General features: G+C 42.0%; 1 protein-coding gene across 6 annotated transcripts in view; it reads right to left on the reverse strand.

Annotated features, from left to right (window-relative positions):
* Positions 1-2,535: 2,535 nt before the first annotated feature.
* The window catches only part of PLEKHM3 (pleckstrin homology domain containing M3), a 175,486-nt gene continuing 155,039 nt past the window's right edge, over positions 2,536-22,982 (reverse strand). For 5 of the 6 annotated variants that reach the window (XM_058549718.1, XM_058549715.1, XM_058549716.1 and 2 more), the window contains one exon: positions 2,536-5,944. In XM_058549718.1, coding sequence (XP_058405701.1) covers positions 5,767-5,944 — 178 coding nt within the window. In that variant the 3' untranslated portion in view covers positions 2,536-5,766. Of the gene's footprint in view, positions 5,945-19,302; positions 19,689-22,982 lie in introns of those variants that run through there. The other variant, XM_058549721.1, reaches the window with a different exon arrangement.

Genomic DNA, 22,982 nt, shown 5'->3' on the forward strand with positions numbered 1-22,982 from the left:
TTGAGGGAGAGCTAACTTTATACATTAGGAACTGGTGCACTTAAATTATATGACAGATGACCACAAAAACTAGGGGTCTTGTCAACAATACAACTTCATTTTATATTATTACAGTTACTGATATGTAAAAAATGATGTAAACAAAAATAAGTTATGCCAAAACAAAAGGCAATAAAATCTAGAAAACAGAAACAATACAAGGTAACACATTAGCTATTACAAATAGCTCAACACAGAGTGATATAATAGCCCAAACCCCAGATTTTAGTCAATTCTGTACTGCACGAGCAGAAATAAGGGAAAACGACACTGATCTGACCCAGGAGCAAAAGAACAAGTTGTGCAGAAGTCTTCCATATCACCAGGTTCAATACTCTTATTTTGCAACCTAAGCATTTCCTTCCTTTTGCCATTCCTTAAAGACAGATGTTTTTTCTTAAATCTTCTACAGTAGGCTATTGGCTATTCACTAAGATTCTGGTAGGTGACCACATTCAGAACCTAGGCCTCCAGCAGTGGAAGCCTAATTTAATAGCTCAGTGGACTGCCCACGCCACACAGAAACATTTTTATCACAATTTATCCAAGAGGCTTCCCACTCCCCACTTGGAAAACAGGTGGCAAAATAAACTGAAAACCTTCATACATAAAAGAAAAGAAGATTCTTGTGTTTGTGTAATTTTTTAACCTAAGAAAGGCTAAATTCACTGACTTTACAGATTCAGATCTGGATAACTGATGTCATTTCTCTATCCATTGGCCTTGGTGACATCATGACATTCCTGAGTTTGGATAATGAAAGCAAGCAAGCAAACAACGAAAAGAGTGATTAAAAAACGGCATAAACCAAAGTTAAAAAATTGTATCTTTTGTATTTCCTGGTAAAAGTGTAATGGAGCCAAGAAGCCAATGTTTCTACCTGAATGACGTGTCTCCAACAGGAATCCTTTGACTCTTGAGGTTAAGGCACCAGGTTAGGCAAAGGTGAGGGTGTGACGTGCACGTGGAGCGTGCTGGCTTCAAGTGCATCTGTATAAAGAGCAGCCAGCAGGGAAGAAGCAAAGTGATCCATCTTTAGGCAAAGGGTGCTGCAGGCTCCAAGTGGGTCAACAGACTGGACTAGCGGTGCTAGGCAGCACTGTAAGGCACTCCTACGGGGAGAGAACAAATGGGGTGCCAATAAGGAGAAGGAGCCACAGGCCCAGCTGTCCACTAGCCAGTTTACCAGCCATGAGGCCTGAATCTGGGCCAGGGTTCAGGACTAAGGGCAAGGAAGATCCAGGGGAAGGGACAGACACTGGTTTTCAGCTCTACGGCCAGTAGCAGGGAACCTCCACTGTGCTGGGTCACTGTGGGCATCTGCATCTTTTACCTGGGTAACAACTGGCTTCACTCCAGACCTTGCTAACGAGACAGCTTCTCTTTCCACAGGGAGGAAGCAAAGCAAGACAGCAGCTGTCTCCTCACTGGAGTTTAACAGAGCCTCTGTCACTTCGGAGGCCACTGTACAAGGGCAGTGCCACCTAGCAGGATCATTTGGAACCCATCTTGAAGGAGACTCCTGACAGGGTGTGCTTAGGTCACTGTGACTTCTACCTGGAGTTTAACAAGGACTGGGGTACGGGGACTTGACCGTCCACATGTGTCCCATGTGATGGGAATCCACACCGGTCTTTAGGTCCACCGAGCAGGTCCCTCACCCGTCACTGCTCGGCCTCGAGCAGCCAGTTCTACTGGACTCAGGTGGTTAACAAGGGCCAAGGAGAGAACAGACAGTGTTCCCACTGACTCCATGCTTGCCAGGCGCGAGGTGCTCGTTTCCTTCAGCCTTGCCCCAGATTCTGTACTTTTCCACATTATCTTATAATAAGAAAAGGAGTGAGACAGAAAACTCAAGAAATAAGGGGAAAGAGCATGCATCTCTCTTCACTGGGAGAAGTAAAAAATAAAATAATATAACCTTTGTGTTGACTCCAGGCAGCATTTGAGTTAGGAGCTGAAGATTTACTTCAGAATCCAGTTATTTCAACAAATCAGCGGCAGATCAGCGCAGATGAATAATTCTGCCCAAACCTACAAGCAGCAGCATGGCTTCACCCTAAACTAGGAGCAGAGTGTGTCTCTGCTTCTCAGATAATGCCTCTCTTGGCAGAAAGTGTCTGGTGTGGCACCCTGATCAGTAATTTACACATGGCCTCTTCTGGCCAGTGGGTAGAGAACAAGCCCACAGGTTTGGAAGCCAAGCCTTTTTGAACAGGCACGGAAGAAACTATCCACTGTATCGTTCAGTGTGTCCATATGCAGACACAAAAACAGGCCAGACCACATCCCAGGGGACTCACTCCAGCTTAGCAAAGGCTGCCTGGGCAGCTAGAGCCACAAGAACAGCTCGGTTCTCAATGCAGCTGGAAGGACTTCATGGCTCAGCCCTTTGCAGGAGACTGAAGGATACCACTGCGCTGGTTGGAAACCACAAATCCCAAGCACTAGTGATATTCTCTCTTGTTGGAGGCCTAGTCTAGGAGAATCAAAAAGCGATTACCTTCTTGGCTAATCAAATATTAAAGCTCCTGAAAAGATTAGCCTTCAGTGCTGCAGACGTGAAAACGACTCTCATGCAGTCCCCTGGAGAGGTGGTGAAGCAAAGGGGAAGATGAGATTTTACATGGTTTTCACATAAAGAGGTTTCCAGCTTTGGGAGAAAGCAGCCCTGGAAGAACATGGCTGCCATTCCCATCTACTGCTTTTTAGGTATTTTGTGGCCTTCCTGCCGTGGTGCAGACCGGGGTCTATTTTAGGAACTGGCTTCTCTACTGTGGCTTAGATGCCAACACTTCACCGGGTTGGACTGTCTCAAATGAGTTTCTGGCACTGTTAGGAGGGATTTCCTTAAGTGATACACCGGGGAATGGGCATTTCAAGTGAAGAGAGTGTCCTCTGAGTCGGCTGCCAGCTCTAGAAGATTAATTGGCCATTTTCTCACGTGCTTTATGTGCAAGATATTTAATATGGGATGAAAAACGGAACATGAGGGAAAGCAGGTATTAGCTTGGTCTTAAGCAGGTGGTAATCCACAGATTTGCTTTTGTTTCGACAGCTTCTAAGCAGTGGAACAATTACCTAATAGTGTACCAGGTAATCTGTTAGGGTTGAAAACAGTAAGGGCGTTCATGTGCTCTAAGGCATTCTGGGCTGAAAACAACAATTTTGAATTCTCATGGCTGACCCAACTCCTAAGCCAGCTCTGCTCTGTCCTATCAGCTTTTGGTGGTGGTGCTGAAGGTTGTGTAGGCCTGCGGCCAGCACCAGCAGGCTGTCAGGGATGTACAAAAAGGAGAGAAAACAGCACAGCTGGGGTCCAGTTCCGGTTCTGGGTAGCAGGGACTGCTCATAGTTAGCAGGGCCCTCTAACTGGGCATTGGTGGAAACAAAGACCTTTAGAACAGGGTCCAGAATTTCACCCCGACTCATGGCAGGTCTGACTCTGGGTGCCTGGGAGTTGGGGCAGGAAGTTCTGTACACAGACCAAACGTGCCTGAAGGGGAGGAGACGGCCCTGCACGTCAGCCTCCAGTGCAGAGCGCTGGGGTGGCTGCTGAGAGCTGGAATCACGGTACATTAATTATAGGGAAGGCAGAGCAAGCTTTGGTGACTGGGAGCTGGGGCGGAGGGAAAAGGCACTTTGCCATCGGAGCACATCTGTTTTATAATAAGCAGGTCTGTAATTCTCTCGTGAAAGATCCTGTTCTCTCTTCTCCAAGGCTGGAAAATATAAATACTGTATTTCACGAAGGAGAGGAGGGAAGAAGAGATGACCAAATCTGTTTGCCTGTTTGCCAAGCACTTGTTTAAGATTGCCCCCCTTTTCTTTAGTGCACACGTTCTCTGTAACAAGAGTAGGGGAAAGTCAACCTGTTTTCCAAGAGTAAAGGCACGGTAAGGCGTCTCATGAATGGGCCTGTCAGGCCTTGGTTACAGCTCCTGTCGAATCAGAAAATCAATGCGTCTGTGGTGCCAAGCTCTTCAGTTGAAATGTGTGGTCAAAGGGACCGGCGTGAGTTGAGAGGTGAAATGCTTATGCCTAACTTTCTGCACAAAAGTCTGAAACATCATATCTCTACACGGACGGAGTATCATGAGTTGGGATCTGGAGGAGCATAGTGTGGGGGCAAGGAGCAGTGGGGTAAATGTACCGTGTCCTTTGGGAGCCACTGATTCTCCATCCTAAGAGTAGTGAAACTACTAAACCAGGAAGGCATTGAAGGCATCTGCTCAGTAGAAACACACAGAATCTTCTCATACAGTCCACTAAGAATTGCTTCAGTATAAGCTTATTTTTCTGTTCTGGGAAGAGATAAGGTGGAAGGAATGGGAGCCATGATCCCAGCCTCACCCCACCTGCCCTTTCCATCACAGCGGCTGCTATGCTGGCTCTTAAAAGGGGATTGCATGGGACAACATTACCCTGCTGAGGGCGAAGCAATTCATTATATTTCTTATTCCTATGATATTATTTTAGCACTTCTTTTTTTTACTTTAACGAGGCAATTATATATGTGTGTGTATATATATATTTAAACAATATTAGGTTTAATTCATTAATTATATTTGTAAGTTTGGTATTTTCTTAATATTCTAAAGTTGGTATTTTGGAGTTCCATGTTACTTTGATTTTTTAAACAATTAAAAAAATATGAAAGTAGAACTGGTTAAAATGACAAATTAAAGGTCAAAATGCAAGTGCAATGAAGAACAATGAGAAATAAAACATTTAAAATGAATCAGTAGGAATTGCCTACACAGGATTCTGTGAAAAGAAATTGAAGACTGTCTCTTGGAATGTATGCACTACATACTCTGCCTACCAGTCTACAAACCCAAACATTGAAAAACAATGCTAGGAAATTTCCTCAGGCCAGGACCATTAAACAATCATAAATATCACCACGAAACCCCTGGAAAACAGCTCTTAAGAGAGCCATGTTCGCAACCTGTCAATATGGTGGAGCGTCGCATCCTTGGGTGGGTGATGGGCTTTGTACCAACAAAAAGGCCGCCGACATGTAGTTACTGGTCACTGAGTTCTCTTCTTTTCTTAGGAGGAACTTTCTTTGATGAACTCGCAAACCAGAACCAGCTCTCCTGGTAAATCAGGGCACGTGCTTCCTGTCCAAGGGTGCGTGCGTTGCTGATTCCCAAGCTGCTTGGCTCAGAAACCACCTCTGCAGAAGAAACCGAGGGGAGAGACCCAGGGAAGGGTCCAGGAGGCATTCCTATGTTGTGAAGATTTTCTTATGAAACAGATGATGATGGGCGCTTGTCTCAGGTACCTCATCCTCTGTGAAGGCTAAAAATAAATAACACAAAATAACCTGAAGCGCTGCTGTTCTGCAGGACATGTTTTCTCCTGGGTCCTGTTTAATAAAATAGCCCCCGAGAGCCAAAAAAAAGTCTAAACTATAAAGCTTTGTGTGTAAACCACATTTTGCTAGGGAGCAAGCAGCTGAAATTCATGGCTAAGTATAATTCAGCTATTGGTAACTGTTTGAGCCACAGAGGCTGCATGGACCTTTTAGACAACGACTTTCTACAGAACATACGCACAGGACGTATAGGTATGCATGTGTGTACATATAAATGTATGTCTATATCTAGCTAAAGATGAGACATAACTCTTCTCCCAAAGGGGTCTAACTGGCTTGTTAGGGAGCCACTGGGGCTGACGGGTCATCCAGAGGTCAGTCCCTGGCCTCGGGCTCCTGCTGAGTCAGGTGTTCTGGTAGGACAGCTCAAACATGTTGCAAGCCTCCTCCAGGCTCTCATCCATATTCAGCCTCCGCCAGAAAGACTTCTGCTTCTTCTGCAGCTCTCGGCGGACACACCTCGGGCAGGGGACAGACTTTTCTTTGCATTCAGAATGGAAAACGGCTCCACAGCTTTCACACCTGCAAAAGCCAACCACGGACATGATAAGCAAGGTTGAAATGAACAAGACAAAAGCCTGCTGTCCAGTGGCCTCTGTGCAGCTAGGGGCACGACATTTTATTCCAGACAGTCCTGCCACTGCAAAGAGAAATGACTCATAGAAATGGGCTCTTCCCTTTTCTAAAGTGCTCAAGGTTGAATTTCACTTGAAAACATTTTTTTCTGATTAGCACTAGCTGAGGAGAGACTTATAACTTACGGGGGAAGGGAGCCAGCAGCCACTGAGCAGCTCTGGTCATGGTGACGACGGACGGACGGAGCTCTAGAAGCTCTGTTTCCTCTCTACTGAGAAAGAAGTGTGGGTGGTAAGTCCAGGGTGAGGCGACAGGAAGTGGGAGGGCAGCGCCCTGCCAGCAGAAAACACTGGGAGCGCTGGTGACAAGCCCAGCGCTAACCGCTGTGGAAACGCAGCTTTCCACTTGAGCTAACAGGAGCTAAGTGCTTCTCTGTTACTCTTTGCCTTTAACTGACTGTTTGGAAAGGTAAAATGACACATTTTCATTTTCTGAATGATATCCTGTGGTTTCTTGTTCTTTTGAGTTTCTTAAAAATTAGGAAAACTCCCCACCTTTATAAGTCTATCTTTATAACCCACGTGGGAACAGACAAGCATGAGAGAGTGGGGAAGAAAGTATATTTTTAAAACAACACACAGATCGTGTAATTTATAGAGAGGAGACATTCCAGATGAGTGACTAGTTTGTTGTGTGGCTTGCTGGAAGCCTGTACAGGAGTCTAAATGGCTTGTTTTTACTGCAAAGTCTTTAATAACAAGTAACTGACAAGCACAGCTGTAGCTGCTCCAGTGGGTGGCTTCCAATGTGGATTAAGTTCTCGTCCTTCCATACATGAGTGACAAGCGACTATTACCTCATCCCAGGAGCCCAGGGAATTGGGCCTGCATAATTTTGTTTCAACTAGCAAGATCCATGGAGGTCCAGCACTGGACCAGGTTCAAAGATGGCTACGAAGGAACCAGTCCTTGGGGCTCAGCCTTATGCTTCTTTTGCTTTTCCTATAATATCTTGAGTTTCAGTCCTGGGCGTAGGATAGTTTTTGGGGCACCATTCCCTAGCCTACCACTGCCTCACCCCAGGCACCATTCAAGATTCAGAAAGTTTGGTCAAAGGAGGATCTTCCCACGCAGCCTCATACCCAGGAGAGAAGGCCCTGAATTGGAGGGAGAGACACTGGGGAAGGGACTATATCTACCAGCAGAGAGACCGAAAGACAGAGGCTTCACTGCACCCAGCAGTCTATGCCCAGCTCAGTTCCCTGGGCCAAGGGTGGCGTAGCCGTGGTTAGAACAGCAGGCAGTGAGATGACCTGACTTCAGATCCCACTTTCAAATCACGTTCTGGCTGTATGACTGCTATGGACTGAATTGTGTCCCCCCCTAGATTCTTCTGTTGAAGGCTTAACCCCCAATTTCACTATATTTGGAGATAGGGTCTTTAGGAAGTAATTGAGGTTAAAGGAGGTCACAAGGGTTGGCCCTGATCTGATAGGTTTAGTGTCCTTATCAGAAGAGACGACAGAGAGCTCCTCTCTTTCTCTCCCACTGCATGTACTCAGAGGAAAGAAAGGCTGTGTAAAAACTGCAGCAAGAAGGCGGCTGTCTTTGAGCCAGGAAGAGAGCACTTCCCAGGACCAAAGCCCTGCTGGACCCCAGTCTGGGATTTCCAGCCTCCAGAACTATAAGAAATAGACACTTGCTGTCTAAGCCCCCAGTCTGTGGTATTTTGTATGACAGCCTGAGCACACTAAGACAAGGGCCTTGAGCAAGTTACTTCACCTCTCTGAGCTTCAATTGCCTTATCTGTTAAGTGGAGTTTCCATTAACATGCACCTCACAAAGGTGTTGTGAGGCTCAAATGAGATAATGGATAAAGCATTTAGCACAGTTCCTGGCACACACTAAGTGCTTAGTAATACAGCTAAGACTGCTCCTTCCAGTGTAAGCAGCTGCCTGCTGCCTTTCTCCAAATCTTCACTTCAGCCTGATTTCACCTATGCCACCACGGTGACCCGGAGGACATCTTGATCAACCCCCTCACTTCACAGATAAGAAAACTAAGGTGCTGAGAGGGCTAGTGATTGCCTCCTGAGGACACAGTGAGTTAAAGACAGGGTTGTGACTAGAACCCCGGACTCCAGGCAGCCTCGCCAAGGCTCTTACTGTGGTGTGGTCGTCTGAGTGGGAGCAGCTCATGCCTTCGTGCAGGGAAAGTGCTCTAAAGAGCAGGTGAGCATGACACCATCTCTCACGGGGGCTCCAGTACCTGCCTTCTTGACACTGGAGCTACACTGGCCAGGGTAGTCGACATGGTAGGGCATCTGTAAGATCCCCATGCCCTCAGCTCCTCCTTCCAGTGGGGATGAAGGTCAGACCCAGGTCTCCTAGTGCCTCTCTGAGCTGGCTCCCCAGTGGCAGTGGCTTTGTCCCAGCTGGGTCACACCTCTGTAACCTCCTATCACTAAGGTGACACGTGGCTTTATCAAATAAATTTCCTCCTTCTTGCCCGCTTTGCCCTGCTGAGTTAGTCAGTGATTTATACAGCCAGGGATGTTGCCCTGGGCAGTGGCTGATAAGCAGAAAACCACTGGCTTCCTTCAGGACCACTCCCTTATCTCTGCTGATACCAGTCTCCCCAGGTGAGTGAGGAGGTTGAGTCTTATCGGATATTTCTGGTGCAACAATCACCCATGGGGTGAAGGAGGGACTGAGGACACCTGTTCTTTCCAGCCAAAGGTCAGCAACTGAAAAAACTCTGAGATAAAAAATTAATGATTTAAAAATAGAAGCAAGTCCTATATTCTAATAATTCGTAACCCAGCAGGCATCTTTTGAACTTGTGTAATGGATAGACTGATCAATGACCTTACCAAATTCAGAGAATCTATTGTTAATTTTCCCCCTGGTTTTTTCTTTAAAGGAAAAGCAGGAAGAGAAATTGTTTCCTACATAAAAGTTATGGAGCTCTGTAATAAAAATGTAATGTGCAGTAAAAAGAAAGTATTTACATTAAAAAATGCAATATATAGGTATGCTCCTTTTTGAGAATAGGACTTTATTAAAAAGGACCTTTCACTTTAAAAAGATTCACTGGCTCCTTAGAGTTTGCTGAATTTTCTGACTATATTTAAAATATGATTTAACAAACACAACTTCTCAGGAAGATGTCTTTTATATAAGGCAAATCTACCGGTGTAATCCTCTGTGCAGAACACTGCACCACGTAATGAAACAGGGGTGTCCCTTCGGTGTTCCTGAGTGATGAATCAAATGACAGCCAGCATCTTCATTTCTGAGTCAGTCACCCAGGCCCAGCAATTAGCAGCTCATGGCTTTTTGGTTGTTGCTGTACACCACAGAGAACAAAGACTGCATGTCCTCCTGCCTGGTGTCATCGAGAATGCAACTGCATGGAGATGTATTTGTTATTGACCAAAGCCATCCATTGGGTTTTTCCTGAAAACATCCATTGCTTCACTTAATCCAGGGATCTCAACCTCGGCACTATCGACATTTTGAGCCAGATAGTTCTTTGTTGTAGCGGGTTGTCCTGTGCACTGTAGGATGTTTGGCAGCATCCCTGTCCTCTACCCACTAGATGGTAGTAGCAACCTCCCCGGCCCCCCAAGTTGTGACAACCAACAATATCTCCAGATATTGCCAAATGTCCAAATGTCCCCTGGGAGGTGGGCAGGGAGATCTTCCCAGCTGAGAACCATTGACCTGTCTATCTGGAGAAGGCATCATAAAGGGGAACCCAGGGAGCACTTAAATAGCGCCCTCTCCAGGTCGGATTTGCAAGTGTCACCTTCTGGCTTATACCAAGCAATAAGGTCTAGCATAGTGTACTTATGCATATCATTTTCACAGATATATATTTTTAATACACAATTTGATTAAAATAGCTGAAACTCACTAGCACTGACTGTCCTGTGGCTTCTAAAGTTAATTTAGAACATCATTTAAGAAGTCAATGCACATGACTCAATCTGTGCAATGCTTAGTAAGCCTTAACTTTCTATCAACTCACTCCCACTCTTCAGTCGTCCCCAAAAGCCATCTTGATGGTTGGCCCTCAGTTGCATTTATTTGCTCCTTGGCCAAGAACCTCTGGGCTTTTTCTCTGTTTCTCTGTTCTTTGCCTCTTCATACCCTATCTAGGCCCTCTTGTGACTCAAAACCAAAATTGTTTGTATTTGCTCCATAAAATAAATCGCTTTTACTAAACTGTGAAGCAATTAGATTTAAGCAACTGCTGCAATGAAAAGGAGACCAGTAAAATATCAGTGAGGCCACTTACTGCAGAGGGGAGAGCTTACCTAGAGTGAGGAACCCTGAGTTCTTAGTCCGGGTTGGCTCTAGTATCACTGGGGTCTTGGCTAAGTTACTTCATCTCTGAACCTTGCTCTCCACAGAGGTAAAAGAGAAGGTTGGATTAGATGGTATCTAAAGTTCCTTACAACTTGCAGATTTTGTGCAGGGGGAAAAAGGCTACTCTGGATTTTATCCTCTTCTTTGCAAATTTTCTTGCCCCAAGGTCTGTGGATGAATGAGTGGGAATGTAGCCTTGCTGGCCCCTCTTTGGAAAGTCTCAGACTGACAAGCTGGGACCGAATGAGATGAGCCTTAAAGTGGAGAGCATTACTTTACATTTTATTTGCATTGATTTGCATTGATTAATCAAGCTATGAAATAGCTTATATGAACTAGTATATACAGCTCTTATTATCAGAAATCTGGCCAAAAGGAGCTGATCCTCCCTCTATATCATAAAATTTCAATTAAACATTAAAGATTCCTTTCTAAGCCTTCTCCCAATCCTTACCAGCATCCCCTCTCCCCAAGAAGAAAACTAGAATTGTTAAACGTTCTGGGTGTTTTGTTTTTTGGGGGTAGGGGCTGGCTAGAGGCAGCAGTCATTTACTACCCTGTATGGAAGGATTTCTGTGTTTTCATCATTGGCACAGCCACAGGTGCATATCAGCACTGGATGCACAGTAGAATGTGGGACAAGGAAGGAAGAACTCAAGTTCTGCTTCTGCAGACACTCTAGGGGGCAGTGCCCTTAATTATCCATGTGTGCCCTGGCAAACTGGGCCCCTTCCTTGGGGTCAGGGCAGGGGAACATCTCCACCATTTGGGGGCAACGCATATCTCATTCTATCTTAGTAAAGGTACCATAGAATGAGACTATGTGTTTTATGAACAGTCTTGGACCTAAAAATTAGCTTACTGACCTACGGCAAGTGAAGGAGAGGTCATAACTTAGAAATCTAATAGTTAATTGCCAAGAGTTTGGACAGACACAATTAGTTCTTATTACAGCTATCAAAACCAAGAAAACTAGTCTGCTACAAACTAACAGAACTAAATATATGTAGGGAAAAAGGTTTGCTTTTCAAATATTATGGCAAAGAAACAAGAATTCCTGGCTGCAGACAGTAGCCTGTTCTGGAATGCCGATGATGTGAGACCAATTCCAGACAGGCTCGATGGCTTTGTCTGCGCCCTTCCAGATTCTAGCTGCACACAGGGAGATCACAGGAAGCTGCTAAAGGCCCCTGCCCCAAGTTGAGGTCACTGAAATGCTTCTGCTCTGTTCATGTTGGGTTCTTCTCCCGCTGCATTTTTATTTTTGGCTCAGGCGATGACCTCAGATACTTCACTAGGATTGAAATTCAGGCTTGAATTTGGTTGGATCTCTGACAAGCGAAAGGACAGACCCACAGAGCAGGGCAGAACTTTGGTGATTCCACTCTGCAGAGCCCACAATGAACAGGGTGGGTGCGGAAATAAGTGCATGTTACCAATCACGCGAGAGCCGTTTGCTGCGTGGCTACTATGTCAAGTGCCCCATAGGCCCACTAGCTATTATTGGTTTTTCCAAGAAACCAAGACGACGATTTTCAGCTAAGGGAGGAGTTGTTGCGGCCTGATTGTTTTCATGTTTTAATAATTTTATTTATTTATTCTTTTCCCCCAAAGCCCCAGTAGATAGCTGTATGTCATAGTTGCACATCCTTCTAGTTGCTGTATGTGGGACGTGGCCTCAGCATGGCGGGAGAAGCGGTGGGTCGGTGCGCGCCCGGGATCCGAACCCCGGGCTGCCAGCAGCAGAGCGCACGCACTTAACCGCTAAGCCACGGGGCTGGCCCCTGTTTTCATGTTTTAGATTGGTGTTTTCTTCTGTTATTGTGTAACTAAACGGATATTAGCAAACAACTTACCATTTGCTTAGACGGGAAATCAGCAATATTACACATGCTTGCACGTGTGCTATGTATGTACCTACACCCCTATGAGTGCTGTTTACAAGAATACACAGAACACGTTACTGAACACGCTGAGGTAAAATGAATTAAACATGATTGAAACAAATGCTGCAATCTAACATTCATTCTTTTGTGGGAAACAGGAGGGTTAAATTAAAGAGATGTTAGCACACAATTTCAGTAGGAAATGATTGTGGTTGGTGCTGCTGGCTGAGGAGAGTCCAGGTTTCATAGCCGCCGCCTGGAGCACCACCTCCAGTCAGCCTTGTGCCATGACTGCCAGAGAACCCCTCTCCAGATCTCCTCTATTCTGCTCAGGAGAGCAGGTGGGATGCGGAGGAGAAGAGCAAAGGGTCTGGAAACGTTAGATTACAGAACCATCGGGCTCTTTGCAGATGAGGAATGGACCACATTTGGGCCTGTCACATTTGGGATTGTTCATTGTGATTTCTTTTTCTTTATTTGGCTGGGGATAGGGAGGTGTGGGTGGCTAGAAAGGCGTCCATATGGTTTGACTGGAATTGTATGAGACTGGAAAGGATCCAGCTCCTTTGGCCAAATGTCTGGCAGATTTAGGCATGTATACGCTAGTTTGTAAAGCTATTCCAATAGTTCTGAACAGTAAATGCAAATACAGTAAGATCAATATTAGACATTTAAATCAGGCAACATCAGTATGGCCCTTTGCCTGTTTTTACATAAATTATCCTTATAATAACTCTCAGAGCTAGGTACTATTTGTTTTTCCATTTTTAATGTTAGTCAGTAAATAAATAAAATGAAATGAAATGAAATAATAAAATAACTGGTGCTTATTTAGTCCCAGAACTAGTAAGTGGGTGATCAGCTCTGGACTTGACTCCCATCTTCTGACTTGAAATCTGGCCTCCTTCCCCTGGTCCTAGCCTCATGGTCCTGGTACGTTATTCAACACATCCCCAAATACCTGCTAAGACCCAAATCTAGGAAGAACAATTGGAATGCCCTGCAACGATCTTTTTATTTACCTTTTAATCCCCAGCATTAATTAAGGAAGGGTTTTTCCTGATTGCAGCCCACAAGGTTATTTGGCTTTCACAAGTCTTACTACACTCTGAGTTTGTGAACAAGGCCCAGCTAATACCTTTGACAAAAGCTTTACTTAAAATCTTGGCTTTGAAATAGAATGTAAACAAGGGTTAATTAATTCACTTGTTAATTTTGCTATCCTACCGGGGACAGTAACTCACCGCTATAGTGCAAATGTTTAATAAACGCTTCTTGCTAATCTGTGGATGGTGACAGAACTTCTCAGTAATACTGTATGTACATATATAAAATTGTAATAGATTTGACCTGAATGAAACAGTTTTTTAGGGATAGGGAAAAACTGATATTTCTGATACTTGTAAGTTTTTTTTTTTATTGTTCACCTGGCATTTAATATAATTCTTAATATAATTCATAATATAGTTCAACAAACAAATGTCCATCTCTTCTTGGGATTACTTTAGGAAAATCTTGTTTAATAATAGAGAAAGTAAAGAAACTGCAGGAGGATTTAAAAATTTTCTACGATTTCTGGAAAAAGCAAGAATATGTTATGATTGTAGACATTAGAGAACCATAAATAAGAGCAATGGCTTTCTGTAAAAATTTCTAAAGTAGTTGAAAACACCTAAGAGCCCATGAAATGTTTAGAAATGTCTTGCTACATCTAAGACAAAGGCAGTGAATATTAAGAATATTATTAGGCTAATGCGGATAAAAAAAAAAATAGTCTTGGCTTATATATGGACTCCCACTGATTCACCAGTCTATCTTTTTCATGTAAAACTGAGAAATGTAACTGTCAAGTTTTTGAAGTAAGCCTCTTTAAAAGAAATATTATGAGGATGGTATGTATCTAAGACTCTGAATGGGACTTACTTCTATTTAACATACTACACTTTAGTTCCTTAAGTACTAAGACACTTAATACAGCCAAAATAAAAGAAATTTTCAAGCATGGGTACATTAGAAAAATGCAGAAAAGTTCAGAAGGTAAACCATATGTAGTTTATGAACAGCATGATTAGTTGCTTACAAATAAGTTAGTGATATAAATTTAGAAGGAGAAAGGCATTCAAATAAAAGACCCAAAATGTTTGTCATTATTTTAGACTGTTCCCCTAATTATCTCCTTCACCAATGCAACTCTCTTAACAAGATGGTATTACATAATTTTCTAATACTCAATGTGTTCCAGGCCAGTGGTTTTCAAAGTGTGGTCCCTGGACCAGCCGAACCAGTGTCACCAGAGAATTTGTTAGAAACGCAAAGGATTGGGTCCCACTCCAGACTTACTGAATCGTAAACTCTAGAGTAAGGCCTGCCAATCTATGTTTTAACAAAGCCTTCAGAGAATTCTGATGAATATAAAAGCTTGAAAACCAGTGCTCTAGGCCAATCATTTCCAAAGACAGCAGGGCTGTTGTAAATATTTAGAACAAAAATCTAAACTAATAGGAAGTGATATTAACAATTGTTTTTATATAGGGTTTTATACTTCATATCTGTTCATATTTTCTCATAGGTGATATTTAAGAACCTCAATTTATTTTGCTTTCTTTAATTACGAGTAATATGGAGTTGTTCATGTATTTATTGTTCATGTAAAAACATCTGCATATTTTTCAGTAAATTGGTTCATGTCCTTTGCCCATTTTCTAATGACTTTTATAGATTTTTTACATTCAGGAAATTAATACTTTGTCACATGTTGAAACTATTTCTCCAAGTTCCTGTTTACATTTATTTGCCTTTATCTATAGAATTGTAAGCATTTAACATTTTTAATGTATTTAAAGGCATTTTGCTTCCATGGCTTCTGGGTTTGTGTCAAGCTTAGAGAGACCTTCCCCACTTTAAGATTATATAAATATTCACCCATCTTTTCTTCTAGTGCTTTATGGGTTTATTTTTTCCATTAAAATACTTAACCCATCTGGAATTTATCTTGAGGTACGGAGGATGGTAAAATCCAGCATTATTTTCCTTTCTCCAAATGGCTGTCTCCTTCCCAATTCCTTTTGTAGAATGACCCATCTTTTGTTGCACTAATTTGCGTGCCACCTTTATCATGTACTAAATTCCCATATGACTTGGGTCTATTTCTGTACCTTCTGAAATCGTGTTCCATCGTCTGTTCCTATGCCAGCACTATACTGTGTATTTTTTAATACATTTTTATATCTGGTAGAAAACAGTCTCCTTTCAGGTAAACAACGTTAGAGGTCAAGTACTGTACTGAATATATTAGGAAAATTTATGGGGTGACATCTTTATGTTAAGTGAAAAAAATTTTGGAATGTATATAATCAATCATTAATTAAAAAAATGTATATTATAGTTTTATTTATTTATTTAAAATGAGATGCACCTGTATAAACATCTCAGGTGGTCAAGGACTAATCCTGGCTTTACATATTTGACATTCTGAACATCTAAGATTTTTTTTCATCTTTATATAGTGATAAAGGTATTGTACAAATTTGGTAGGTTAAACTAATAGACTGATTGTTTACATGTTTATACAATTAGGAAACATGGTTCAATTGTTGAATAATGTATAAACTTTTAATAAGTAAAATTATCCTACTTTGCATGAACCAAGCATGTATTATTTTGGAAAATACTACAATCATGCTTAAAACCTGGTGTAGAGGAACACTGAGTGAGGGAAGAAGATGTGAACAAGACCTGTTGGAGCAGCCCCTGTTTTCAGTGAGAACATTACTTGGAACTTTTGTTTCCACTCTGCATATTAGTAAAAGCTGGATGGAACTGATAATCACAGTAGTAAAAGTAGTTATGCTATGTCCAGAAGCAATAAACAGACATGGAAGACACTTGAAAGTCACTGAAAATCGTATTTCTTTGAACACCACGTGTATTCATAAGATAGGAATTGGGTAGAAAAGGCTAGAGGTGGTAGTCTGTCAGCAAAGGAAACTCTCAACGGCAACGCCACAGCCACTCACCGGGGGAAGCCCGTGGAGCCCTTAGCTTAGGTCTGGTGAGCCACGTGCTGTGCTAACTAATAACTAAGCCTTTCCTCTTTCGTAGTCTCTGGGCGTGGCCTAGGTGAGCTCTCTAGACCCGTTAGGGAGAGAAACTGAGGTAAGAAACTCAGGGGTAGGGTTAGGCGGGAGAAGAAGGGTGAAGTGCTGCTCTCAGGTACTTTCCAAGTATTAAGGTTCCCCTGAGTAGGTCTCTCTCTTTTAAACAGTGTACCTTAAGTACCTCTCAGGGAAGCCAGGGGAAGGGCAAGTCATCTTTCTTGCTTGCTGCTTTGACATCACATCATTTCTGTCTCCAAATCCCTGGCCTCGTGCCTCTTTCAGGCATTACCTGGAAACCACACTCTCCTCTCAGGTTAACTCAGGCCCCACTATCCCCCATTCCACCCTGCCCCCCACGTCTTCCCCACTGCCAAGGAAAGTTTGCTTGTTTCTTTTCATTCTCAATTCTGAAATTTTTCTTTCAAATCATTGATGTAAGCTACTTTCCAGCTAAATTTTTTAATTTAAATTTCCTTTCTCTCCACCATTAAGGATTCTCTTTCTAGAAAAAAAGTGTTAACTCTCCTCTTAAAGAATGGTTTTAAGATACTTCAACCTCCCAACTCTCAAGGCCAAACCAGATCTCTCAGTTAAAGTTAAACCAGTTCAAGTTGGTGGCTTCCGATGTCCTCAATGCAGTCTTTAAATCAGCCACTGGTTCATTATTTGCAAGTTAATCTATTATGTTATTGGTTTTATAAAAGGAAATTCCCCCATTTCTGTTTTTCACATGAATTACTACATTTTTAATGCTATCTTTCCCAGTTTTCTCATCAAATGGTTACAAAATTCTTCCTATTACTTTTTGTGAGCACCCTTCCCAACCATCACCAGAAGTAATTGAGACTAGTTAACAGTAGGTAGTAGTCTTTTGCCCTTCTAGGATGGTTTGTGGGTCCCTCAAATTTCAGACTAATGTTATGACAAGAGGGTGAGGCAGACAGTTCTCACCCTCTGCACTGGAATTCAACATCCTGAATCTCCCACTAGCCACGGGTGTGGTGCTGGGTGGGGATACTAGCCTCCACAGGGGTGGGGTGAGATGGGAAAGGGGTATGTGTTGCAGGGGGTGGGAGTGACGGGCAGACGATTGACAAGCTCTCCTCTGACTCTACAAAAGTTCTATGTTCTGATATAATTCAGTTCAAATAGCAACTTCTGTACAGAGCGTGAACATCTATGGACTGTGCCTTTGTTTCTATTTTAAGTGCTTTGAAAGCTTCAGGACTGAACAGAATGATTACTAATGGCAGCTATAGATAGCATATGTAGATGTTCCTGATGCAGCATTGAGTGGTTTAATATTCGGAATACTGAAGGGGTTTAATAAAGATATGATAATGTACATTAGACACTGAAATAAAAACAAAAAGGATGTTTAAAGACAACTTGAACAAGATATTACTGTCTGTACTCCTATAATTAGTTGGATGAAAAAGTCTCAAAATATCAAAAATGTATACTGACAAAACCACAAGATGCTATTGTACCTTTTGTAATTCTAAAGCATAAAACAGTTCATTTCAGAACATGCTGTTCAGTCTTAAAAGTCAACATTTTTTGTATGGAAAGGTAAATACTCTTTCTCTTCCCTATTGTGTATTCAGGTTACTTATTTACAGTTCCACGGGGAAAGAAAAAGCACACGCTAAAAAATGACCTAAAAGATGTTTTGAAAATTAAATTATCTGAGTAGCTTAGCAAAGCTCAAATTCCTGACATCATGGTCACCATTAGGCAGTTAAACACGTCTGTCCCTAACATGATAGAATGTTAGCTATCACTCAGTAAAGCCACAAATCTTGGTAATGTCTACATTTAAGTAGATAATTTCCCTGAAATTAGTTTAAAAGCTATTTAAAATAAGAGAAAATATGTTAATAAGTACAGATTTGAAAAACTAAAAGTGAACTTCTTGTTCATTCATGACTTATTTATTGAGCATTTACTAGGTGCTGCTCTAGACGCAGAGGATGGAGCAGTGAACAAAATAGAAAAAGTTCATTTCCTCATGCATCTGACATTATTTCAAAATGGTGGACTGAATCATAATTTGAATTTATATCTTGACTCCTTTGGGTAAATTGTATCAAAATCAGTCAACTTCACTGAAAATATCATGACAAACTATCAAATAGAATAATACAAAATGCTAAGCAATGGATCTGAAGTAAAGCTCTTACTTCTTTGTCAGTAAGAGCTTAAAACAGTGCCATCTGCCTGGTGGGCAAATCCTAAGAGAGGTGGCTTGTCAAGTGTCACATAACAAATTAGTGGCAGAGTTAGGAATGACATCTAGACTTCTGTATTCCTAGCCCAGAGATCTTTCTGTGGACCAGCCTGCCTCTACTTATTAAATGGATCTTAATGGTTTTAGAGCCAATTAAAACTGTTCCCTGTAAAAGTATCCACCAATAAAAGTTAATAGATTAAATGTGATATTTTCTTGGTTCTGATATGATGTGATAAAAAAGCTGGATATAAAATTATGTATTCAATACGACCTCAATTTTATTAAAAAATATATATGCATACATATGTATGGAGAATTTTTTCTTTCGTGTACTTTTCAACTTTTCTATAATGAACGTCAATTAAATTTTTAGTTAGAAAATTAAAATATAGTTAAACAATGATAAACATTTCCCTATTAAAAAAACAAAAAATTAAGTGTCTGAACTGCTTAGAGATAAAATGATTAACACAGTACTAACCAGACACCTAACTAGAAGCCTAGTAAGAAATTTGTCTAGGTGGAGACGACAGCCATCTATTCAAGTGAACAAATGGCTTCAAAAAACAATGGCGGCCTCACCAGCTAGGGTTGTGTTTATAAATGCACCGTATTTATCAAGTGACTTAATGGTATAAAGGGTCAGGTCAGCTCTGAGGGTTTCACAAAAGTCTTGTCTGTGTTAGCAGACATTCTGAAACATTTTGACATGTGAATATAGGAGCCACCAGGCCAAGGTGAAATGTTATTTACCAAGTTACTCTTTGACCAAAGTTTAAAAGCCAAAAAAAACTAGCATTGTGCTCAAGTTTTTATCAAAAAGAACCTTCATTGACACAATAAATACATTTAAGAGCAGGCAGTCACACAGCTTAAGAAGAACAGAACTCCATCTTGGCAAATCACTACCCTGCTTCTGCCACTCAAAAAATCTGTGAGCTTGCTGGGCTTCAGCTTTTCTACCCCAAAATGTCGAAATGGTCTCCACAGTCCCTTCTATCTCTGTCAGTTTATGATTCTAGAACACAGGCAGGAGTCTTGTCCTCCACCAGCTGCGTTAGAGGACCATGGGAAAGTTCCTCAGTAGGCCCCTCTTTAATACTGGAGAGAGAAAAGAACAATGAGCAGATGGAAACTAATGGTTCCTCAGCACAAGTACCTATGAAGAGGACTCCAAATTTCCTCCAGCTGTTTTGAGGATCCCATACCTCATTCCAATACTCACTGAGCGGCTGCTTTCCAAGAAAAGCCACAGAAAGGAAATATCATTAAAAGAGTGTATATGCATTGGGAGAAGCTGTTCCCTCCCTAAGCACAGCTAGCCAAGGCTGCTGTTCTCTGTTGTTGAACAGGATGTCACAGGACTGCCAAGCACAGCCCACAACGCTGCTAATTAGGTGCACTGACACTGTTTGTTTTGGAACCATTTACCCACAAAGGAATGTGTCAGGCTGATTAGTGAGAAAAGGGTATGTAATGTATGTGTATTCGAGTCCAGATGAGGGCATAATCCAGGTATTCAGTCTGTTTGTGCAAGGACTCACAAAAACAAAGGCTGAATAAATAGGAAGCTGCAAGGAAAGGCCAGCTTCTGGGCAATACTTCTTTCTCCTTCTCCTCTGGAGTTCTGTTCTACTCCCGCGACCCTCCAAAAAAATTCCAGCCTAAACATGAAATTCTCTTTCAAAAAAAGACAAACTATAACTGGCTCCCTAGAGAAATGGAACAGCCTTTGGAAGGTTGTTGGTAAATCTGGGGTTTGATGATTTTCTGGCAGATAAGTAAGCGACAACTATAGGCAAAGCCACACCCACCCTCTATGGACAAATCAAAGGGAACTGGGGCAACAGAAAACACAGCTCTTAATGGGCTGTTGAAGTGGTGCTGAGAAAAACTGTGCATCTCAGCATCTTCTATGGGAAGAAATAATTCCATACTTTATAATAAAGCAGTTTCTTTCTCTCCTTGTAAACAAACCTTTGTAAAGTTTGACTCCAATTAGCTATCTGAAGCTTCATGTGAAGCTGAAGCTTAAAGAAGGGCAGAAAGCACCAAGGCAAAGAACCAAGTCCACGCCCCAGCAAGGTTAGGTCCTCAGGGCAGGGTGGTGTGGATCTCGAGGAAATGAAAAATGCAAAGACCAATTCAAAAGGTCAGGTGTGTTGGGAGGAGTCTCCATGTTCTTCATCACAAGTCAGACATTTCTGGAGTTTGGCCAGATGGATGAAAGCAGTGGGGCTTAGACTAAGTTCTTTGGTGGGCCTTCTTTTTCTGTGAGCTAACCCGACAAAATAGATTTGGAAAATGAAAAAGAGGTTAAGCCCTGTCAGAAACTCACTTGTTATGGACTTTTCCATGAGGCCAATGTTCGTTCTCACTAGACAGATGTAGGAAATGTTCTTTAAAAGTGTGCAGGGTGGAAATAGTGTCAGAGTATGTCAACTCAATTGTTAAGAGTTTGGTGCTGCTAAGTTTAAAGTTCTGCGTGCAATCGTTATTTCTTGGAAGAGGGGAGGGTATGGTCATCTACTGTACACAAAGAAAAACTGGCAAGTAATGCTCAGTCTGCTGCTCCAAAGCTCCACGCTTTACAACAAGTGACTCTTCTAGAAGAGTAACCACTGTGTTGCAGATGCCCCCCTAACACAGGAAGGAGACCTCCTCAGATGCCTTCCCTAGGGCAAGCGGATGCTCACGCCGGAGAAATACCTTAAATGGTAGGTCACTTGCTTCAACCTTACATATAAAGCTGTAGTGTTATTTCAGACTTTTACTATGCTCCTCTATCTTTGCAAGTGTTTTTTCCCAGTTTTATTGAGATATAATTGACATATAACCTTGCATGAATTTTAGGTGTACAATATGATGATTTGATATATGTATATTGCAAAATGATCTCCACAATAACTTTAGTTAGCATCCATCACCTCACATGGTTACCAAATTTTTTTTCTTGTGATGAGAACTTTTAAGATCTACTCTTTTAGCAGCTTTCAAATACACGATGCAGTATTGTCTTTAGTTGCCAAGCTGCACATCACATCCCCAGGACTGATTCATCTTATGACTGGAAGTTTGTGCCTTTGACCACCTTCTTCCAATTTGCACTCCCCCAACCTCTGCCTCTGGGAACCACCAATCTGTTCTCTACATCTATGAATCCAGGTTTTTTAGATTCCACATATAAGTGAGATCATACAGTATTTGTCTTTCTCTGACTTACTTCACTTAGTGGCAGTATTTTAAATTCTCTTAACTAATCAGTTTATTTAAAAAGCTCTGTCAGTGTTCTTAATGAATGCACATATATTTGGGAGAGCTGAACCAAACAGTAAATATTTATGAAATGCCTATTATAGGGAACACATCAAATTCAGTGTTAAGTATAATCTTCTTATAGTACACCCACATCTACATACAGCCAAAAGTGGTGTAGGGGTCACAAGGTCCTGAAGACCAGTGTTTTCCACATTGGAAAACCTGTGGGAATGATCTGTATGTCACATGAAAAACATCAACAAAGCTGAGTGGATCAGACAGACAGGATGGACCTGATTTATGACCGCTGGTATATTCTGTAAGTCCCAGGCTAAAATGCATGCTGAGTGTTTTAAGATGAAGTATTTATGTACTTGTGACCTGGAAGCATTTCAGGATTCAGGAATGGCATCTTCACAGAAATGTGGGAAGCAGGATGGTCTCCTTCGCAGCATTATGTCCTTCATGTCAAGAGAAGATTAGTGATATGTAGAGATGTTAGAAAAAAAGCTGGAGAGCAGGAAATTTAAGGATTTTTTTTGCTGAGGAAGATTTGCCCTAAGCCAACATCTATACCAATCTTCCTCTATTTTGTATGTGGGTCACAGCCACAGCATGGCTGCCGACAAGTGGTGTAGGTCTGCGCCTGGCGCCTGAACCCGGGCCACCAAAGTGGAGTGTGATGAACTTAACCACCAGGCCATGGGGCCAGCCCCTGAGGATTTTTTTTTAAAAATCTAAGTCCTGGGTCATTTTGTGGGTTTATGTGACTTTTTTGCTTTTATATTTATGTCTTCCCTTAAGTCTTAGAGCAGTTCAGTCTCATCTTCTGACTTGTAATTCTGAAAAGCTAGAGGCCTTATTTCTTAACTCAAATCAAGGAGGCTGTCTTGTCATTCCTATTTCCTTAGGGTGTGGGATTTTACCACTGTTTTAACAGAATGTTTATCTCTCCTAAAGATGTGCTTCAATTCCCTCCTCTAGGAATGGATTAGGCTTAAGTAAAGCAGTCTTGCAATTCTGGATCTTCCTATTGTATTTAAAATCTTGCAATTTGGATTTTAGTGTTTTCCTATTTAAATTAGAGAGAGGTATATATTTAATTTGTGTTTGAGAAGAGAGAATATCTCAAGGCAA

The sequence above is a fragment of the Diceros bicornis genome, chromosome 10 (assembly GCF_020826845.1).
Source record: "Diceros bicornis minor isolate mBicDic1 chromosome 10, mDicBic1.mat.cur, whole genome shotgun sequence".
In the NCBI taxonomy this organism is placed as follows: Eukaryota; Metazoa; Chordata; class Mammalia; order Perissodactyla; family Rhinocerotidae; genus Diceros; species Diceros bicornis.